The sequence below is a fragment of the Sinocyclocheilus grahami genome, unplaced genomic scaffold (genome assembly GCF_001515645.1).
Source record: "Sinocyclocheilus grahami isolate Dianchi unplaced genomic scaffold, SAMN03320097.WGS_v1.1 scaffold423.1, whole genome shotgun sequence".
In the NCBI taxonomy this organism is placed as follows: Eukaryota; Metazoa; Chordata; class Actinopteri; order Cypriniformes; family Cyprinidae; genus Sinocyclocheilus; species Sinocyclocheilus grahami.
Window position 1 is genome coordinate 869740 of NW_015505602.1, and position 19711 is coordinate 889450.

General features: G+C 34.7%; 2 protein-coding genes across 2 annotated transcripts in view; both read left to right on the forward strand.

Moving 5' to 3' along the window:
• Positions 1-2120, forward strand: part of LOC107551437 (patatin-like phospholipase domain-containing protein 2) — a 10657-nt gene extending 8537 nt beyond the window's left edge. The window contains exons 8-9 of the mRNA XM_016233038.1: positions 100-222; positions 1484-2120. Coding sequence (XP_016088524.1) covers positions 100-222; positions 1484-1784 — 424 coding nt within the window. The 3' untranslated portion in view covers positions 1785-2120. The remainder of the gene's footprint in view (positions 1-99; positions 223-1483) is intronic.
• A 2340-nt stretch (positions 2121-4460) lies between these two features.
• LOC107551438 (protein phosphatase 1 regulatory subunit 12A-like) overlaps positions 4461-19711 on the forward strand; it is a 28558-nt gene continuing 13307 nt past the window's right edge. The window contains exons 1-11 of the mRNA XM_016233039.1: positions 4461-4793; positions 12755-12911; positions 13796-13940; positions 14478-14552; positions 15502-15584; positions 16666-16859; positions 16942-17045; positions 17836-18033; positions 18633-18721; positions 18819-19004; positions 19080-19175. Coding sequence (XP_016088525.1) covers positions 4505-4793; positions 12755-12911; positions 13796-13940; positions 14478-14552; positions 15502-15584; positions 16666-16859; positions 16942-17045; positions 17836-18033; positions 18633-18721; positions 18819-19004; positions 19080-19175 — 1616 coding nt within the window. The 5' untranslated portion in view covers positions 4461-4504. The remainder of the gene's footprint in view (positions 4794-12754; positions 12912-13795; positions 13941-14477; positions 14553-15501; positions 15585-16665; positions 16860-16941; positions 17046-17835; positions 18034-18632; positions 18722-18818; positions 19005-19079; positions 19176-19711) is intronic.

The window sequence follows — 19711 nt, forward strand, 5'->3', positions numbered from 1 at the left end:
GATATCAGTAGTATTGGTATCAGTGATACTGGCCTTCAGTCATAAAAAAAGGTGCCATTACACTTTGAAATGTATTTTCTTGAACTCTCTCTGTCTCAGACTGCTGGAGTGGTTGCCAGACATTCAGGAGGATGTGGGCTGGATGAAGGAGCAGACAGTGAAGCTGCTGCAGAGTGTTTTGTCACACGCGGGGAGGAGTGTGTCACAGCAGGTGTCTGCACGGTGAGAGACGACACACACACACACACACTCTGAGAGCACAGTCTGACCAGAAGCTCAGTCTCCAAGTCATTTCATATCATGCTAGCAGTATACTGTATATCACCATAGTTATTTTTGTTAGAATCCCCCAAATGCAACCATGTAGCAGTGTATAATCTTCTACAGTCTATTGACTTTCAAATGTTTATTTCATATTTTTCTGCTTGCTATCTTTTTTCATAGTTTTGTTCTCAGATAAATGTATTTTAAGGATGTTTAATCTTTTACCATTCTTCTTTCAGGATATTTAAATTCCAAGTACCTATTCAGTTAAAATTAAAAATATAATTTTGTACAATCTAGTGACTATAGAAATATTAGTGAAGTGTGTGTGTGTGTATGTGTATGTATATATATATATATATTTTTTTTTTTTTATAATTTTGTAAGTTATATGTACATTTTCATAAAATAATATTACAAAAGCTAATGCCTAATCAATTAAAATGTTAACCATATTTAATTTTATAAGTAAATGTTTCATAAGGATGTTAAATTAATGTTAAAGTTAAATTATTCAGTTATGTTTAGTTATATATATCATTTTTTATATTTATTTTTAATTTCATAAGTTACCTATGTGTGTGTGTGTGTGTGTATGTATATTTTTTCACATATTATAATACAACTTTATGTAATATAAATTAAATATAATTCTATATATTTAATTATTAATATTTTAACTTTGTAAATACAGTTATATGTAATTAATATTTGATTAATTATTAATTTAATTTATACATTTATTTTCAAATATTGTCATTTAACTTTATATAATATAAATGAAAAATAATCTATACTTATATTTAATTATTTTTAACTATATGTAAAGATTTACACATTTAATTATATATAATAAATTTTTAATTAATAATTTATTAATTTAGTTTATATAATTAATATATTAAAATTCACACACACACACACACACACACACATATATATATATATATAACTTGTGAAATTAACAATAAATATAAAAATAATATACAGTATATATATGTATGTGTGTGTGTATCATAAGTAAGTTTAATCTTTTAAAATTAATCTTTTCCAAAAAGAAAAAAAATTATCCAATTTCATATGCCTAATCGATTAAAAATAACATTCATGAATTATAAAGGAGTCTAAAATGCTCAACCCAGCTTAATGTAATACACAACATTCTCACAAATATTGACAAAAATACAACCGGAAGTGTTTATTTTTCTTTCTCTCTCAGCTTTTCATATCAGCTGGAATTGAAACATTCCCAGTCGGTCCCGGCGAGCTTCAGTGCGGTGCGTCTGCTGCCGGGCTGGGTCTACGGGGGCAGCTCCACAGTCCTGGATGCCATGCTGCGATTGAACCAGTACCAGCGCCAACTCCTGCCAGGCCTTTTCTGTGTCAATCTGGACCTCCGAGGGTCTTTCACCACCAGTTCAGCTCACCACAGTGCCTCCAGCTCCCTGAGCCACCAAGACGCAATAGAGGGTCTCACCATGCGTCCCATCGGAGCCCCAAACACCAGCCTGCTCCCTTAACCACGGGGCCTGACAGACCATTATATCCCACAATGCACTGTGATGATGCACAGGAACTTTGAGGTGAACATTTCAGTGTTTGATGGTCATCAGAAAGAAAACAAATGCTTTGCAAATCTTTGTGAGAAGTTTGATTCTGTCTCAGTTGAAAAAGGAGGTTTTGAGAATTACAATTAAGAAAATGTCAAAGAAAAGCAAAAAGAAAACACAGCCAGAGAATGTATTTAAAAGATATTCTGCACTTCATTAAATGTTCTTGGTTCAAGACAATTTAAGCATTTTTGGCATACTGTCCATTACCACAGGGAAAAAAAAGAAAAAAATTATATGTATGTACTGTACTGTATATATTAACAGTTCAGATGCAAAAGCCTCTAAGTGCCATCTGAAATTTTCATCTAAAATGAGCATTTTTATCAGGCTCCTATGTTTAGGTTATATATATACACACACACACACACACACACACACACACTTTGTATTACAGTATATTTATATACTATATATATATATATATATACAAACAATTAATATATATATATGTATGTGTATTTATCTCTTTTGCATGACATGCAAGGAAAGGAATTTTAATTAAGATGGGGCAAAATCCACTTACACATGAATCATGTCAGTAATATTGCAAAACCAGAAGTTCATCCACCTAGAAAACCGGTCTCTCCTCAAAAACATCCTTTACAGCTTAAAAAAAAATAAACTTTTTGATGAATAATTCATGCAAGTGCATTAACAAAAATACAAGCTTCACATTTTTTGCTTACTTCTATTTTAAGTGCATTACTGTATTTCTAAAGAACAGGACAAAAATGGAGCTAAATCTGTATTGAACCAAGAACATTCTTTAAAGACAGAACAGAAAGAAACGTAATTTCTCTCAGAATGTCCTTGAATGTGTCTCGTGTGTGTGTTGGTTCATCAGTATTTGTGTTTTGAAGGCACCTCAGCATAGTTTCAAACCTGAAAAAGTAAAGTGATCCGAGGCTGTTTCTGAAGGTTTATGCATGCAGACTGGTTCAAAGCAAACCATGTGACCATATGCCCTGGCAATGCAACATCAATGCTGCTATTGTACTGTACTGGCACGTGTTTATGTCTAAAGCATATTTCTTGCTACTTTTTGTACTGGTTGTAAATGCACCTTCTTGTTTTTTCTCTCGTTTGAAATGGTTGCCAGCCACAGATTAAGGTTAGTGCTGGACTAAAGTAATCTGTTAATCTATTGTAAATGCTTCAAAATCTGGGATTTGGCTTTAAGTGTGAGCCAGACAGTAAAAGACGCCTCCTAATCTGCATTTCTGCTCCGTTACAGTATTCTAATGTGAATGTTTAACAGACCTAATAAAGTTTTGACTTAGAATTCAACTGTATTTATGATTCATTGAATGTGTTCTCTTAAATTTATTGAATATGTATTCTTTTTTTTTTTGCAGTATATCAGCAAAGAATAATCTTATTATCAAGCTTTTCACATGCTATAGGTTGTTTTGAACCTTAAAGGTTCTACAACCAAAAGGAATGTTATAAGGTTCTGCTTTGCGCCTTTTTTGGCCTTTATTTTTAGGTGTTCGTTACTTTTAGTTTTATATTTTCCATTGCTGTTCCAAACTGTAAGTGTCTGAAGAACCTTTGCAAACCTCTCGACTTTTACAGCGCTGCTTTAATAGGAAGGCGATCGCTATCCACTATGCCAGTGGTTCCCAACACTGGTCCTTGAGGCACCCCAACACTGCACATTTTGCATGTCTCCTTTCTCTGACACACCAGTTTCAGGTCTTTGAGTCTCTACTAATGAGCTGATGACCTGTATCAGGTGTGTTTGATTAAGGAGGCATGCAAAACCTGCAGTGTTGGGGTGCCTCAAGGACCAGGGTTGGGAACCACTATGCCACAGCTCCGACTGATAGTCAAGTTCACGTGCGTGGGAGTTACTGCGTCATCACGGCCCTGCGTTTCTATTGGCTGATGAATTATTGCGCGCGACTCCACCCCTCCGCGCTTCTTCTTTTCGCGCCCGGCAGAGGGCGCCTCTCCTCCTCTCTGATTCCTTTTAGTGAATCGGTTCATTCGAACGATTCGTTTCAGTGGACACTCCAGTTGCGCGATTGCTGGGCGTTTTTTGTTGTAAAATCGCTGTTTTCGATTACTGATATATGTCACCCTGGACCACAAAACCAGCCATAAGAGTAATTTTTTAAAAATATAGATTTATGCATCATCTGAATGCTGAATAAGTAAGCTTTCCATTGATGTATGGTTTGTTAGGATAGGACAATATTTGGCCGAGATACAACTATTTGAAAATCTGGAATCTGAGGGTGCAAAAAAAATCTAAATATTGAGAAAATCGCCCAATAGCCAACAATACACTGTATGGGTCAAAATTATCGATTTTTCTTTTATGCCAAAAATCATTAGGAAGTAATGATCGTGTTCCATGAAGATATTTTGTCAATTTCCTACCATAAATTTATCAGTGATGTATAAATAGCAATTTAAAAAAATTAACACTTATGGCTGGTTTTGTGGTCCTGGGGAACATTTATTTTTTGTCGAACCTCCTCAGCGATTGATTCACAAACCCGAATCAGTTCGAGTGAATCACTTCAAAGAATCGGCTCAAACGAACAATTCGCACGTGAATCGGACATCACTTGTCTGATGCACTGAGTCTGAAACTCCCCGGGAGAGACCGAAGGAGGAAGATGGCGGCAACTGACCGTTCCCGGTCCGAAGCTGCAAAGCAGCGGCGGCAGGATCAGCTGCAGCGGTGGCGGGGCTCGGAGACGGATCGGACCGGGGCGGAGGCGAGGAGCCTGTGCTCCGCTCCCGGAAACCGACGGGCCCGAGTGCGCTTCGCCCAGGGCGCTGTGTTCATGGCCGCCTGCTCCGCCGGGGACCGGGAGGAGGTGGCGGAGCTCCTGCGACAGGGAGCAGATATCAACCACGCCAATATAGACGGGCTGACGGCGCTGCATCAGGTATCTGGAGCATGTTTGCTTGTTCACACTGAAGTTTGACTCGGTTTGGAAACTTTTGCCAAAGTTCACAAACTTTTCTCCTGTGGGTCGATGACAAGCAAGGATGTCTAACTCAGTGGTTCCCAACCCTGGTCCTTGAGGCACCCCAACACTGCACGTTTTGCATGTCTCCTTAATCAAACACACCTGATTCAGGTCATCAGCTCATTAGTAGAGACTCAAAGACCTGAAACTGGTGTGTCAGAGAAAGGAGACATACAAAATGTGCAGTGTTGGGGTGCCTCAAGGACCAGTGTTGGGAACCACTGGCATAGTGGATAAACAGGAGACAACTCTTAAAAATCTATTTTAATATCTGCCAGAAATGTTATCTTCGTGTTCATTTTTTCATACGTTTTTTGGGGGAAAAAAATTAAACCGCTTTATACAAAAAATATGACGTTTAATAATGTCAATGATGGAAGCATCAAGTAAAAAGTAGTGAAGTACTAAATACATGGGCGTGTACAGTTTAATTATTGTTTTTAACCATATTTGAGTCAAATTATAAGTACTTTTTAAAGGCTACTCAATTTGACCCAAATAAAAAATGGCTTTTCATAAAGAAATTATAATATGTGATATTATTAAAAAGTTAAATGAATAGGGTCTAGAGTGGTCTTCTGTGTTTTAGGTGCAGGTTTGTTATGCCACACTGACTTCGATTTGACAGACAAATGTTTTCACATATTAATTATATTTTGAAACAAAATTGGTGCTTATTTTTAATGACGTAACATTAAAAAAAGAATGGCAACGTTTTTTTGTTTTAATTTAAAACAAAATTTTTCTTCTTTTTCTTCATAGTTGCCTTTAAAAAATATATTTTTTAAAGAGATAAGGAAACAAAAAAAAACAGAATTGTGAGATTTAATCTCAGAATTCAGAGAAAAGCATCAGAATTGTGAGAGAAACTTTGAATTGTAAGATGTAAATGCAGAGTTTAAAAAAAAGTTAGAATTCTGAATTTTTTCCTGAAATTCTGAGTTTTTTTCCCCCAGAATTCTGAGTTTACATTTCGTAATTCTGTGTTTAAGTTGCAGTTATCTTATTTTTATTGATTTATTCCCTGGCAGAAACAGGCTTTCATACTAGTACATTTTTGACGTAAAGCTGCACAAAAAATAACAAAATTACTTAAATTCACAAATTAAAAATATTAATTGTAGAAAAGGTGTATTCAAGCAAATTTTTGTATAATTCTTAATGTATTAAGAAATGAGCATCATTGACCTCTATATAATATATAAAGTATTATTTGGTTTAACTAGTTCATTATAACAGACGTATTAAAGTGGCGATTTAAACCTAAAGTGACTTTGAAACTCAGTTGCAAACTGTACAAACTTTTAAATGCCCAAAGTCTAGAATCACATTGGCTGTTTTAGGCCTGAAGTCTGTTATTTTGACGTGTGTGTACTATTGTAATATGACAAACTGTATTTCCAGGACATAGTTTTAGTGGTCTTGTTGTTGGGTTGTCTTGCTGGCGTGGTTTTGCTTCTGGACTAGTTGTGTTCCTCTGGCGCAGATGAATCTGGACTCTCTGTGTAGTTGTTTGCAAGATGTTCTTGCAGTACCAGGGTTGCTGTTGTTGTTTTAATGCCGTCCAGGGAGTGTCTTGGGCCCGTCACGTTTAATGTGGCGACTCCACCGTACCAGCATTCAGACTGAACTGGCATAGCAAGACTTTCCTCATATCTTCTGAGCTGGATCAGAGAATGGCTGGAATTCACGCCGGCCCTTTTCATTCGCTGTTTGTTTTTGTTTTGTTCTTTTTTTCTTTTTTCCTCTCAGCTGTGTATGTTTTTTTTTTTTTAATGACATGTTTAGGAGGGGTTATTTTTGGCTTTTGTTGTCTCAGCCTTTTGTTCCGACAGTAAAGTTTTCTTCAGAAACCAGCTAATCCTGATATAGAGCTTTGAATGGCTGTTTTTTAGTTGAAAAATGATAGTATGTTTGAGGTAATTGTTATGTCTGCTTGAATCTATTATCACAAGCTTCTGTTGAAGAGAGCCACTCAAAACACAGCAGAAGGTTTTGCTCAAATCCACTCTAGGCTTGAAAAAATATGAAGTGCACGCTTTTTTGATTCAGAAAGGTGGTCATGTGGTTACATAGCGAGGGCAGCTATTGGCTGGCGCTCTGCTGATGTTTGATTGAAGTTTCACCGGTATTCTGAAGTTCTGTGGAACAGCGGCTTTGAGTCTCACATGAGCTCTTCAAAGTGAATGTACCACGCATTCTCTAATCTATCGTAACCAGGAACAAGTCATATTTCTATGGAAGCCTGTTTCTGCCACAGGATATAAAAATAAAAAGGCAATGATGAGAATAGAATTGTAAGATATATTTTTCTCGCAATTCTGAGTTTACATCTTGCAGTTTCTGACTTTTTTCTTCAGAATTGTGAGATATAAACTTAAAAACTTTACTCAGTTGTAAGTCGCTTTGGATAAAAGCATCTACTAAATGACTAAATGTAAAATTGTAAGGAAATTAAGTCCAAGTTGTAAGTTAAAGGTTGCAGTTACATTCATTCACTCACTCACTCACAAACAAGCTTCCATATATTTCACCCCAAAATAGAACGGAATTATATTTTTCAAATGGTTTGCTATACATACACAAACACACACAAATATAAATATACAAATACAAATGTGTTGGTTAAATTATATAAATTGAGTCTTTTTTCTTTTTTTTTTTTAGGACCTTTAAGATTTTTAGCATTATTTTTATGACAGTTAAACACATTTTCCACTCAAATTTCTCTTTCCGTAGTGCAAGAAAAAAAAAATGGATACATTTATTTATGTTGTAAAGAATTGATACATCATGGTAGTCTATGTTGTATTGCATTTAATTTGATAATTATTTTATAAAAACATTGGAAATTAATTACAATGATTTTAACAATGAATTGTAAATATTTTTATTTGTAATATATAATTAATGTGTTATCTAAAAATAGGCTGTTTATATGTATGTATAAATTAAATTAAGAAATAATTAAGAACTAAATAATGAATTATTACTAATTAAACATTAAAATACTTAAGGTTTTTATATCTAATTTCTATATATATATATATATATATAAAGTTATTTAATTATGTTTGAAGAAAAAGTGTATGAATTAAATTTTATATATATATGTATGTGTGTGTGTATAATGTATAAATGAAAGTGGGCTAATTAATAATTCAAATTTCATAGATAGATAAATAGGTTTTAACACTTGAACTACGAGAAATATTGAATGTTTAGGTTGGATTTATGAGATACAATAATACACTAGTCACTGTCTGAGTGTGTTTCTGTCAGCGTATCTTAGTGTGTACGGTGTTGCCATGACATGAATATGCAGAAATTCATGAGAGCATAAAATAAAATGAAACCACAGTTTCTTGATTGCTAACTGGGAACACACAGCCTGTGTGTGTGTGTGTGTGTGTGTGTGTGTGTGTGTGTGTGTGTGTGTGTGTGTGTGTGTTTGGCTCTGGACAGAATCAGTGTCACATTCTGTCAAAGACACTGTTTTGGCCTCTATACACACACACACACACACACACACACACACACACTCGTCCTCTCCGTCACAGATAGAGTTACAGCGATGGTTTACCTTCCAGTGGTCCTAAAGTAAACAGCCGTTCGGTTCACAGATGGACAGGACGGAGGATTGTGAGCAGATCTTCTCTTAAAGGTTCCTCAGAAGAACCACCAGCTTGAGTCAGTCCTCGGCATTTATATATCTTATGTATGTTGTATATCTCAGCAATGCAATTGTTATTATTTTCAAAATGTATAATAATTTATCGCAATTGTAGCTTTGTAGCTATAAAGAACAATTTAAAGCCAATTGAAGTACCATATTAAATTTTAAATTATACCATTATTAATACATTTATTATACCATTATATTTATACCATATTAAAGTATTTTGGAAAGTTTGGACGCTGTTTGTCCTGACTTATATTCATTTTCATATTTATATCTGGTCCTAAATACTGGTACATCTTTCTAGTTTAATTATGTTACATATATTTTATTTAGTTAAATTAATTACTATTATTATTTAGTATAATTTTTTTCATATTTATATTCCTGTTAGCATGGATGCAAAAACATATCAGATTTGATTGATAAGTAAATAATTATTTTCATGCTGTGGCTTCTGACCAATAAATGGTAGATATGTAAACATACACTTTTTGTCCAAAATAAATAAATAAATAATAAAATAAAGGGTTAAACGTATCCTGTAATCTTGTGCTGCACCTTTAAAGTTATCGATAGGTGTTGTATAAAGTGATATTAAGTCTAAAAATATTAAGATTAATCTTGAGATTCCACATTGAAATATACAACATCAGCAGATAAGTTTGTAGTCATGTTCATATTTGTATTTGCACATATAATTATATTAATATTTTTTGGTATTCTTATTTATATTCACATTGCATTTTTGTATTGTACATTCCAGTTTTATTTTAGTGTCATTATAGTGCTTCTTAATATTTTGGATCAGTTTTTATCACTTTCATTTTAGCTTTAGTAATTTTTTTTGTATTTTTTATTTTTAGTAGTTTTTAAAAATATATTTGTCTGTATAGTTTTTATTCATTTTTATTGCCATTATTTTAGTAAATAAAAAAAAAATACAGTTTTTAAAATATTTTATTTCAAGTAATGAAAATGGTTTTAGTTAACTATAATTGCCCTAGTACATTAATATTCATGTTTATATTTAGTATTTATTGTAATAATCGTTACGAGTGTCGCTGCTCATCCCGATCTCGGTCCTATTGTCCCGTTGTTGCTTGGTAACAGGAATTAAATATAGTCAGTGCTCTTTATGTTTTTCCATGCCTTCCATCCAAAGGCTTTCTCTCTCTGTCGTTCTCCAGTGAGCGCATGGAAAACATTCTTCATGCTCTCTGAGTCACACACACACACACACACACACTCATTCAGTGACCTGTCAAGAACTTCACACCTTCTCCATACAGAAGGTTCCCAGTGTTCCTCAGAAACCCACACAAACACACACAATGAGGAAGGGGGCATGAACAGAGCGGCCTTCTGTTCTGCTGCACACAGAGAGCAGAGCGAGCGCAGCGTATGTGGAGATTTCTATAGGCACTCCTCTGGGAGCCGCTCGCTTTGGCTGTCAAGCCTTTTTCCCCCGTCGTGCCTAAAAACACACGTTTTATCAGTGGTAAAATCACTGTAACATGTGGCCTGTCTGCTGTTTGCAGTAGCATAATGTCTGCGGATTCTTAGATATTTAAACTAGCTAAACAATGTACAAGCTGCACTACAATGTACTAACAAACATTTTCTACGTTTTTTAGTTACGTAGATATCATTAGATATTATAGCTATATAAATAAAAATATAATTAAAAAGTGGCCTCTTAAATAGCTTGATGGCTACTTATTGTTAGTGACTTTATATTTATACACAACCGTTTGCGGTTGGTAAGAAGTTTGAATGTTTTTAAAAGAAGTCTCTTCTGCTCATTAATGCTGCATTTATGTGCTCAAAAATCCAGTAAAAACAGTAATATTGTGAAATATTATTACAATTTAAAAGAGCTGTTTTCTATGCGAATATATTTTGAAATGTAATTTATTCCTGTGATGCAAAGCTGAATTTTCAGCATCGTTACGCCAGTCTTCAGTGTCACATGATCCTTCAGAAATCATTCTGATATGCTGATTTGCTGCTCATAAAACATTTCTTATTAATATAAATGTTGAAAAAAGCTGATTAATATTTTTGTGGAAACCGTTCTTCCCACAGGTTTTTCCCACCAAAATAACTGCATTTATTTGAATCTTTTGTTATTTTATGAATGTCTTTACTATCACATTTGATCAATTTAATGAGAATAAAAGTATTAATTCCTTCCTGAATAAAGTATAAATTAAAAAAAATCTAACATTAGAATTATATGTAATTATATGGTTGTATGTATTTCTTTCTTTATTAATTTACCTTACGTTACTTATTTAACTTACTGACTTACTTTATTTACTGACTCGGGTCAGGTTGACCGTTCAATTATTTACTTTGCTTAGTTACATTACTTACTAATTCAGGTCATGTTGCCCATTCAGTTACTCACTTTACTTAGTTACTTTACTTGATTACTTACTAATTAAGGTCACTTACTTAATTCACTTAATTAGTCACTTACTTATTTACTTTACTTACTAACTCGGGTCATATAATTACTTAATTTACTTAGTCACTTACTTTAACTTAATTTACTTAGTTACTTTAATTACCATACTACTTGACTTACTAACTCAGGTCTGGTTGGGTCTTAGATACTTAGGTACTTACTTTACTTACTAAGGTCAGGTTGACCATTCGATTACTCACTTTACTTACTTTACTAACTCAGGTCAGTTACTTAATTTACTTACTTAGTCACTTACTTTACTCAGTTTACAGTTACTTTCTTTACTTACCTTAGTTACTTACTAACTAGAGTCAGTTTATCGTTCAATTACTTAATTTTCTTACTTAGTCACTTACTTTACTTACTTTACTTAGTTACTTTACTTACTAACTCAGGTCAGTTTACCGTTCAGTTACTTAATTTACTTACTTAGTTACTTTACTTACCTTACTTAGTTGCTTTACTTACTAACTCAGGTTAGGTTGACCACTCAGTTACTCACTTTACTTAGTTACTTATCTTAGTTACTTTACTTACTAACTCTTTAATTTTCACAGTCACTTACTTTACTTAGTTATTTACTTACCTTACTTAGTTACTTTACTTACTAACTCAGGTCAGTTTACCGTCCAGTTATCAAACTTGGAACAGAAAAAATTGCACTAACAATCTAAACAACTTCATTTATTTTATAAAACCTTATGTAACTATATTTATATATATTGTTTTATATATTTTTTTATTTATTTCAATTAATGTTTATTTATTTTCAAGTATTGAGAATTTTTTTATGGTGTTAGTTTTAGTTAACGACAATAGCCCTGTTCTAAACCATAAACATTTTAATCATATTCATTCTCAGCCGTAACATAAAATTTCTACATTTTTACAGTTTCAGAAGAGAATCTGAGTTTTGGTCAGAATGACTATATTAGAAAATTTCTCTTTGTTATTATGCAGGTTTATGTTGATTAAACACATTTTCTGGTTCTCTCCTCAGGCCTGTATTGATGAAAACAAGGCCATCCGAGATGTTAATGAGTTTGTTTCTTCATCAGAGAAATGCAGCATTACATCACATTCTCAGCAATGGATCCTCTGCAGTGAATGGGTGCCGTCAGAATGAGTCCCAAATGGCTGATAAAAACATCCACAAGCAATCCACACCACTCCAGTCCATCAGTTAACATCTAGTGAAGTGAAAAGATTTGTTTATAAGAAACAAATCCATAATTTTAAGGTGTTTTAACTTCAAACTGGTGCTAAAATGCAAGTCCTCTATCCATAATATTGCTTCCTCCAGTGAAAAAGCCATCTCGTCTGAATCAGGAGAGAAATCTGCACAGATGATTGATTTATTTATAAGAAAACACACAGCTTTTCACTTCACAAGACATTAACTGATGGACTGGAGTTGTGTGGATTATTGTGATGTTTTTATCAGCTGTTTGGACTCTCATTCTGATGGCACCCATTCACTGCAGACATTTACATTTATCCAAATCTGATGAAGAAACAAACCCATCTACATCTTGGATGGCCTGAGTGGGAGTACTTTTTCAGCAAATGTTAATTTTTGAGTGAACTATAACCCGAACAAACTGATCTGGAACAACAAAGACTCACGGTCCCTTAAATTACCTGTAATATAATATGTTATATACTAAATCTAAAAAAAAAAAAAGGCCTGTGCCACCTGGGAAAGCATTATAATCGCTGTTTTTGAATGAACTTTCAGGTATAGATGTGGACCAGGCCAGGAGAGACGAGGAGAGAGTGATGCTCCAGGATGCCATGGCCGTGTTGGCAGGAAGTGGCTCTCTGGTCCCTCATCCGAACACTCAGGCCACAGCGCTGCATGTCGCTGCTGCTAAAGGATACATTGAGGTGTTAAAGTGAGTGCGAGACACGTCGCACTAGACACTAAATGAGTATTTAGTGTTTTGAGTCCGTTGAGACATTTTCAAGAATCATCATGCATCTGTTTTCGGGTAAAACTTTATTTTAAGGTGTCCTTGTTCCACATGTTACATGTACTTACTATTATAATAACAGTTAATTATGCATAATTACATGCAAGTAACCCTAATCCTAAACCTAGCCATATAGTTAGTACATGTAGTTAATTAATATTACTCAGTACTTAAATGTATAATTACACTGTTACAAGGGCACCTTCAAGGGTTAGTTCACCCAAAAATGAAAATTAGCCCATAAATTACTCACCCTCAAGTCATCCTAGACGTACACGACTTTCTTCTTTCAGACGAATTCAGTCGGAGTTAGATAAAAAATTGTCTTTGATCTTTCAAGCTGTTTAATGGCACTCAGCGGGTGTTGCATTGCATCAGTCCAAAAGAAGTGAAATAAAAAGTGCCCATCCATAGTAAAAAGTGTCTCACACGGCTCTGGGGGGTGATCAAAGGCCTCCTGTAGCGAATCAATGCGTTTTTGTACGAAAAATAACCATATTTAAAACTTATTTAACCATATATAAAACCATATTTATGGATGGGCGCTTTTTATTTCACTTCTTTTGGACTGAAGCAATGCAACTGGCGCTGAGTGGCATTAAACCGCTTGAAAGATCAAAGACAATTTTTTATATAACTTCGACTGGATTCGTCTGAAAGAAGAAAGTCATATACACCTAGGATGACTTGAGGGTGAGTAATTTATGGGCTAATTTTCATTTTTGGGTGAGCTAACCCTTTAAAATAAAGTGTAACCAAGCTCTCCTTTCAAAGCATTGGAGTCTTTGTGTTTCTCTGCTCGTCAGGGTGCTGCTGAAGTGTGGGATAGACGTGGACAGTCGGGACAGTGATGGCTGGACGGCTTTTCACGCGGCGACTCACTGGGGACAGGAAGAGGCCTGCACTCTGCTGGCTGAACACATGTGTGACATGAACGCTGTCAGTAATGTGGTACGGGGGTCTATTGTTACCCTAAAGGGGTTTATTTTACAACAACGACAGGCTGAGTGGACATTTATGGTGCCTACATGAAAAAATACTATAGTAATTTATAGTAAATACTACTTTATAGTGTTTTTGAACCATACTATAGTAAAGTGTATTATAATGTATATGTTATAGTATTTACAACACTCCAGCATACTGGAGTAGTGAACTGTAAGAAATACTGTAGTATACTTTAGTTTTTACTACAGTAAACTGTAGTGTATTGTAGTATAATATACCCTATAGTTGTAGAAAACTTAGTACAGTATTGGGTAAAGTAATGTGTTTATATTACTATAGTTGTTATATTACCACAGCAACTATAGAATTACCACAACAAATTAATTCTAGTACTTTACTATAGTATGGTTCAAAAACACTATAGTATTTACTATAAATTACTATAGTATTTTCAAAATAAGTAAATAGATGGCTACAAATATAAAATCTTGTAAGTAACCAGTTACAATCAAGTATTCATTGTGTATTTGCGTATCATAGGGGCAAACTCCACTCGACGTAGCCGATGAGAACATCGTTGAGAACTTGGGAGAACTGCAGAAGAAGCAGAACGCTGTAAGTTTTGCTTGCGTTTATGTCCGTTATCTTATCACCTCTTTGGTTTATGTTCAAAGAATGCTTTCACTCCGAGCAAATAAGCAGATATCTTTGCCGCACGAATGTCCAAAAAACAACAGTGTTTTTTTCTGTGTGCTGTAAGGAGCCAAAGTCATCAAACACACCTCCGCTTGTACTTGACAGAACTGCGTGTTCAGTATGAGGATATTTCAAGGAAGTGTGTGCAGTTAAGGTTGAATGCATCAGTGGTGTTTTTAATAGGAATTTACGACACGTACCTTTTTTGTGGTGTCAGATGATCAGCATTAATAGCCCTATTAATGCGCAAGTATGTCCTAGTTTATTGCAAGTTGCTAGTTTGACGGGAGAGTAATGAGTCATTTAAAAGAATTGAATCTCACAAGGTCACAACTGAGATCATAGGATATATATATATACATATATTGTTATCAATATATTTTGAGTATATAAATATAGGCCTGTAATTTTCATCATAGGTATACCTCAACTATGAGAGACAAAATGAGAAAAAAAATCCAGAAAATCACATGTGCAATTAATGCATGGTTTGTTAGGATAGGACAATATTTGACCGAGATACAACTATTTGAAAATCTGGAATCTGAGGGTGCAAAAAAATCGAAATATTGAGAAAATCGCCTTTAAAGTTGCTGCAAACACTGCAAACAAGTACTGGAATAAATAAACAATTATTATTATAAAAATATTTTTAGTATATACATAAAGAAATACAAATTTGCTTCATGCAGAATATAATTTCTTTTTTCTTTCTTTTGTGGTGATATATGACACATTTTTGACTATTTCTGTCAGGTTTACCCTTATTCATGCTAAAATAAAAAGATGAGGGATAGTTATGGTTGAATTATTTGGGAATTGATGTTGAATTATTAACAGCTGTTGTTGTTGTTTTTATCTCCTAAAGATGCGTTCAGAGAGACAGAAGATCCAGACGCCCGTCATTGAGACCAGCCCACCTGTTTCCATGGCGCCAACTCGCCCTCGCAGGTAACATACGGAAACAGATTTTATTGGACTGTCCCGCTTTTAATGTATGTAGAAAACTCTTTTATAATTTTGCCAGAAAAAGTTTTAGAATTTTTATCATATGTTAATGTCAAAACAAATTGTGTAATATAACTTTATTTGTTTGTTTGCTGGTTTTTATAGTTTTTTTTAATTTACTTATATTTATTCAATTGTTTATGCCATGAAAACAGCCTAACATCGTGTCCTAACTACATGCGACGCGACAAGATTCCAGCGGCAATCAATTTGGGTGTCCACACCAAACGCGACGCGACAGAATCAATCAAATATCTCAGCCAATCGGAAGTGTGTGTGGGCGGAGCCTCTCTTGAAGCGCACTGCACTCGCAACGAAATGGATACGTTTATAAATTCGTAAATATGAAACCTTATTAACATTATTAAATGTACATACTGAGTGACTGATACCATCTTTGACATGGAATAGACTCGTTGGTTGGTTCGCAACGAGTCCACGGTTTTAACGGACATCTTTGCTTTAATTTATTTTCAAGATCGGAGGGAAACTATCTTTTGTTGCTTTCAGTATGGCTATAAGGTCATGCAAAATGATATTTAGTGACACGTTTAACTTTGAATAAAGCACATAATCACCTGAGATTATCTACTGTCATATAGTTTGAATGTTGTTGTTCCAGCCGCGACGTCACAGAAATCGAAACCGTTTCTAAATGAGAAATTTCGCGTGTCGCTAGTTAGGACAAAACCTTTGATTAACATGGAAAAGATACCTTTTTTTCGCGTGACACGGCGTCGTGTCATGTGTAGTTAGGACACGGTGTAAGATGCTGACATGGCATTAAATAAAAAATATACTACTACTAACATCACATACGGTGTCCGATTACGCATCACTTCCTGTTTGACAAACCCCAGATTGATTCACCATCATTTCAGAGTTATTTTTCAGTACTGAAGCAAGTGTATCGTTGAATCAAAAACCGATTCATTATCGCATATTGTGAATGTTCAGTATATAGTTACATCACATGACTTATTCTCTGCTCTCACTGATTGGCTGATTTTCACGTCACCTACAGGACGTCCATCTCTCGTATGAGCAGTAAAGAGAAGATCACCCTGCATGAGCGAGAGAAACATGCTCCGCCCTCACTCCAGACTCCGCCCACAGAAGAGGACGAGGACGAGTCGTCGCGCACAGCCGGCCAATCCAAACCCTCCAGCAGCTCCAGTTCAGAGGAAGAGAGCGAATCAGAGAGTGACGCCGAGTCAGGTGACCAAACCCCGCCCGTTTTTGTTCTGGAAAACAAAAATCACATTAGCTAACTGGTGATTTTTTTTCTGTATCTTTTCAGAAAAAGCAAAAACTCGAGAAATGATCAACAACTTGAACAACAAACGCAATGCAGCGCCCGTAGCGAGCTCTGTGACCAACACTGCCCTTAACCAGGTTAAAAAGGTGACCAGAGAACTGCTAATGATAAACTGCTGTCATTTAGAGCTTGTATATCCAAAACGATTTGGCAAATTTCTGGCTTTCGATTAAATTATTGATGCTGATTTTCTGAATCCAGCCACATTTTCTGTACAGCACAACTATTTGACAGCTGTTTTCTGTAGTACAAAGTGCTAATATATACTAAAATAGTCACAAATCAATTCATATGGCCACTAACAGCCAATTCAGCAGCCAAAAATTATTATTTGAGTGGCTGATGATAATAAAATTATCACAAAAAAAGCTAAACAATTATTGCTGTGGCTATATTTGAAAATTTTAATTAATGTATTTGAATTTTGGAGTAAAAAATGTATTGTGAAAATATAATACAATATTTATTTTATTTTAAAATTGTTCATATTTTATTTTATTTTTTAAATTTTAACTAAAGCTTTAGTAATTTTTCATTAGTTTTTAAAATGTCTGTATAGTATTTATACATTTTTATTTCAGTTTTAGTTATTTTAGTACATCAAGTTAAACTAAATGAAAATGTTGGCAACTTCCTGAAAAAAAATATGTTTAGGGTTTTATTTCATTTCAAATAATGAAAATTGTTTGTTGTGTTACTTTTTGTAATAAACCTTGTAAGAATTATATACCTATAATAGAATGCATATAACATTGATCAAAAACAGAACCATCATAACCACCCAGCCCTCATACATATTAATGTGTAAATTCACAATAATGTACAATATTTGAAAGTATTTGTAATAATATAATATAATGTGTGGTGTGCCTGTAGGCTGAACCCGTCCGGACCCCGGTGACAGAGGCTCCAGGTTCCTGGAGGACGTCTTTGCGTAAAGCAGGAAGTTCTGTGACCCTGGGCTCGGCCGGGGCCTCTGAGCCAACCACTGAGGCCCTCAAGGACCCCGAGACTAAACTGGGAATGACACGCTCTGCATCCAGTCCCAGACTGAGCTCTGAATCTGACAATAAGGTGACACACATATACGCACTGTATGGGTGTGCACAGTAATTTTATGTCACTGTAATTATATCAATAAATCTAGTTCATTTTACAATAGAAATGTTTTTCTCAATTGAAAGATGTTTTATATATTAAATAACCATGTGATGAGGCCTATTGTTGGACAGTCCAGTGAATTAAAACATTTACAAATTAAGATGTTTTTTTTTTTGTTTGTTTTTTTACAAATTTCTTTTATTCATCAAAGATGCATTAAATTGATCAAAAGTGACAGTAAAGACAGTTATAATGTTACAGAAGATCTCTATTTCAAATAAATGCTGTTCTTTTGAACTTTCTATTAATCGAAGAATCCCGAAAAATTTTGAAAGTGCTAAAAATGGCAAAAAAAATGTTTTAGGAATGTTCGAAAGACTGGAGTAATGATGCTAAAAATTCAGCTTTGCATCACAGGAATAAGCTAAATTTAAAAATATATTTTAAATGGTAGTAATATTTCATAATATTACTGTTTTAACTGTATTTTTGATACATTTGTGAACCCTTTTTCTTTCAATATTGTATTGTATTATATTATACCTCAAAGTTATGTAATTTCCTGTGTTCAGGAGCCCAGGTTGGCCCGTGTTCAGCCCACTCCGTCCAGACGCCTTTTCAGCATCAGTGACACCAGCACCAACCCCGACAACTCCAGCAGGTGAGAGACACAGGAAACACAAAGACTATTTCCTGTTCTGAGAGTCTTCCGAGCTCATCCATCCTCTGTGTGTGTGTGTGTGTGTGTGTGTGTGTAGCTTGTTGAGCCGCAGCTCTTCATACACGCGCCGATTGAACAGCCAGTCCGGCGCTGAAGTGTCGGCTCCGAACCCCTCGTTACCTCGCAGCTCGTCTTATGGAAGGAAACTTGACGACCCTTCAGTGACCTCTGTAACCACGGCAACCTCTGGACTGAGTCGCCTCAGTAGTCTAGTGGCTCAGAGGTGCGTGTGTCTCTGATCGCGTGTGATTTGACCGTGTCTTTGTTGTATTCGTACGATCTGGTGTGTCTCTCGCAGGTCGGCTCAAGAAGAGGCCGAAAGGAAGGAGCCCGTCTCGAATTCTGTAACCACGACAACCACATCAGGCGAGCCAGAGACCAAACAGAGACGCAAGTGAGTGTGTGATGATTTCCACACGACAGAGTGCTAATAAACCTCCATCCTGCCGGAAAAAACACCTCATACTAGCCCATGTACACCCTTTTGACCCATGTACTTTCTGAAAACACTGTGAATGATGTGTGTGTGTGTGTGTGTGCATATATATATATGTGTGTGTGTGTGTATGTAATTTTTTTTATTATGTGTACATATATATGAATTCGATCTTTTTGATATTTTTGCTGCACAAATTTTCTCTCTCTATAAAATAATAAATTACATAATTTACTTTAGATTAATTTTAGTGCTGTCAAATCGATTGATTGCATCCAAAATAAAAGTTTACATAATATGTGTTTGCGTAACACATACATGTATATATTTAAGAAATATTTACATGTATGTATTCATATTTATATATGATTTATATTATATATAAATATATATTACATATATTTCTTAAATATACAAATGTATGTCTTTTATTTTTTTATGTAATTAATCTCGATTAATTGATTTGATAGCACTAATTAATTTATATTACATTT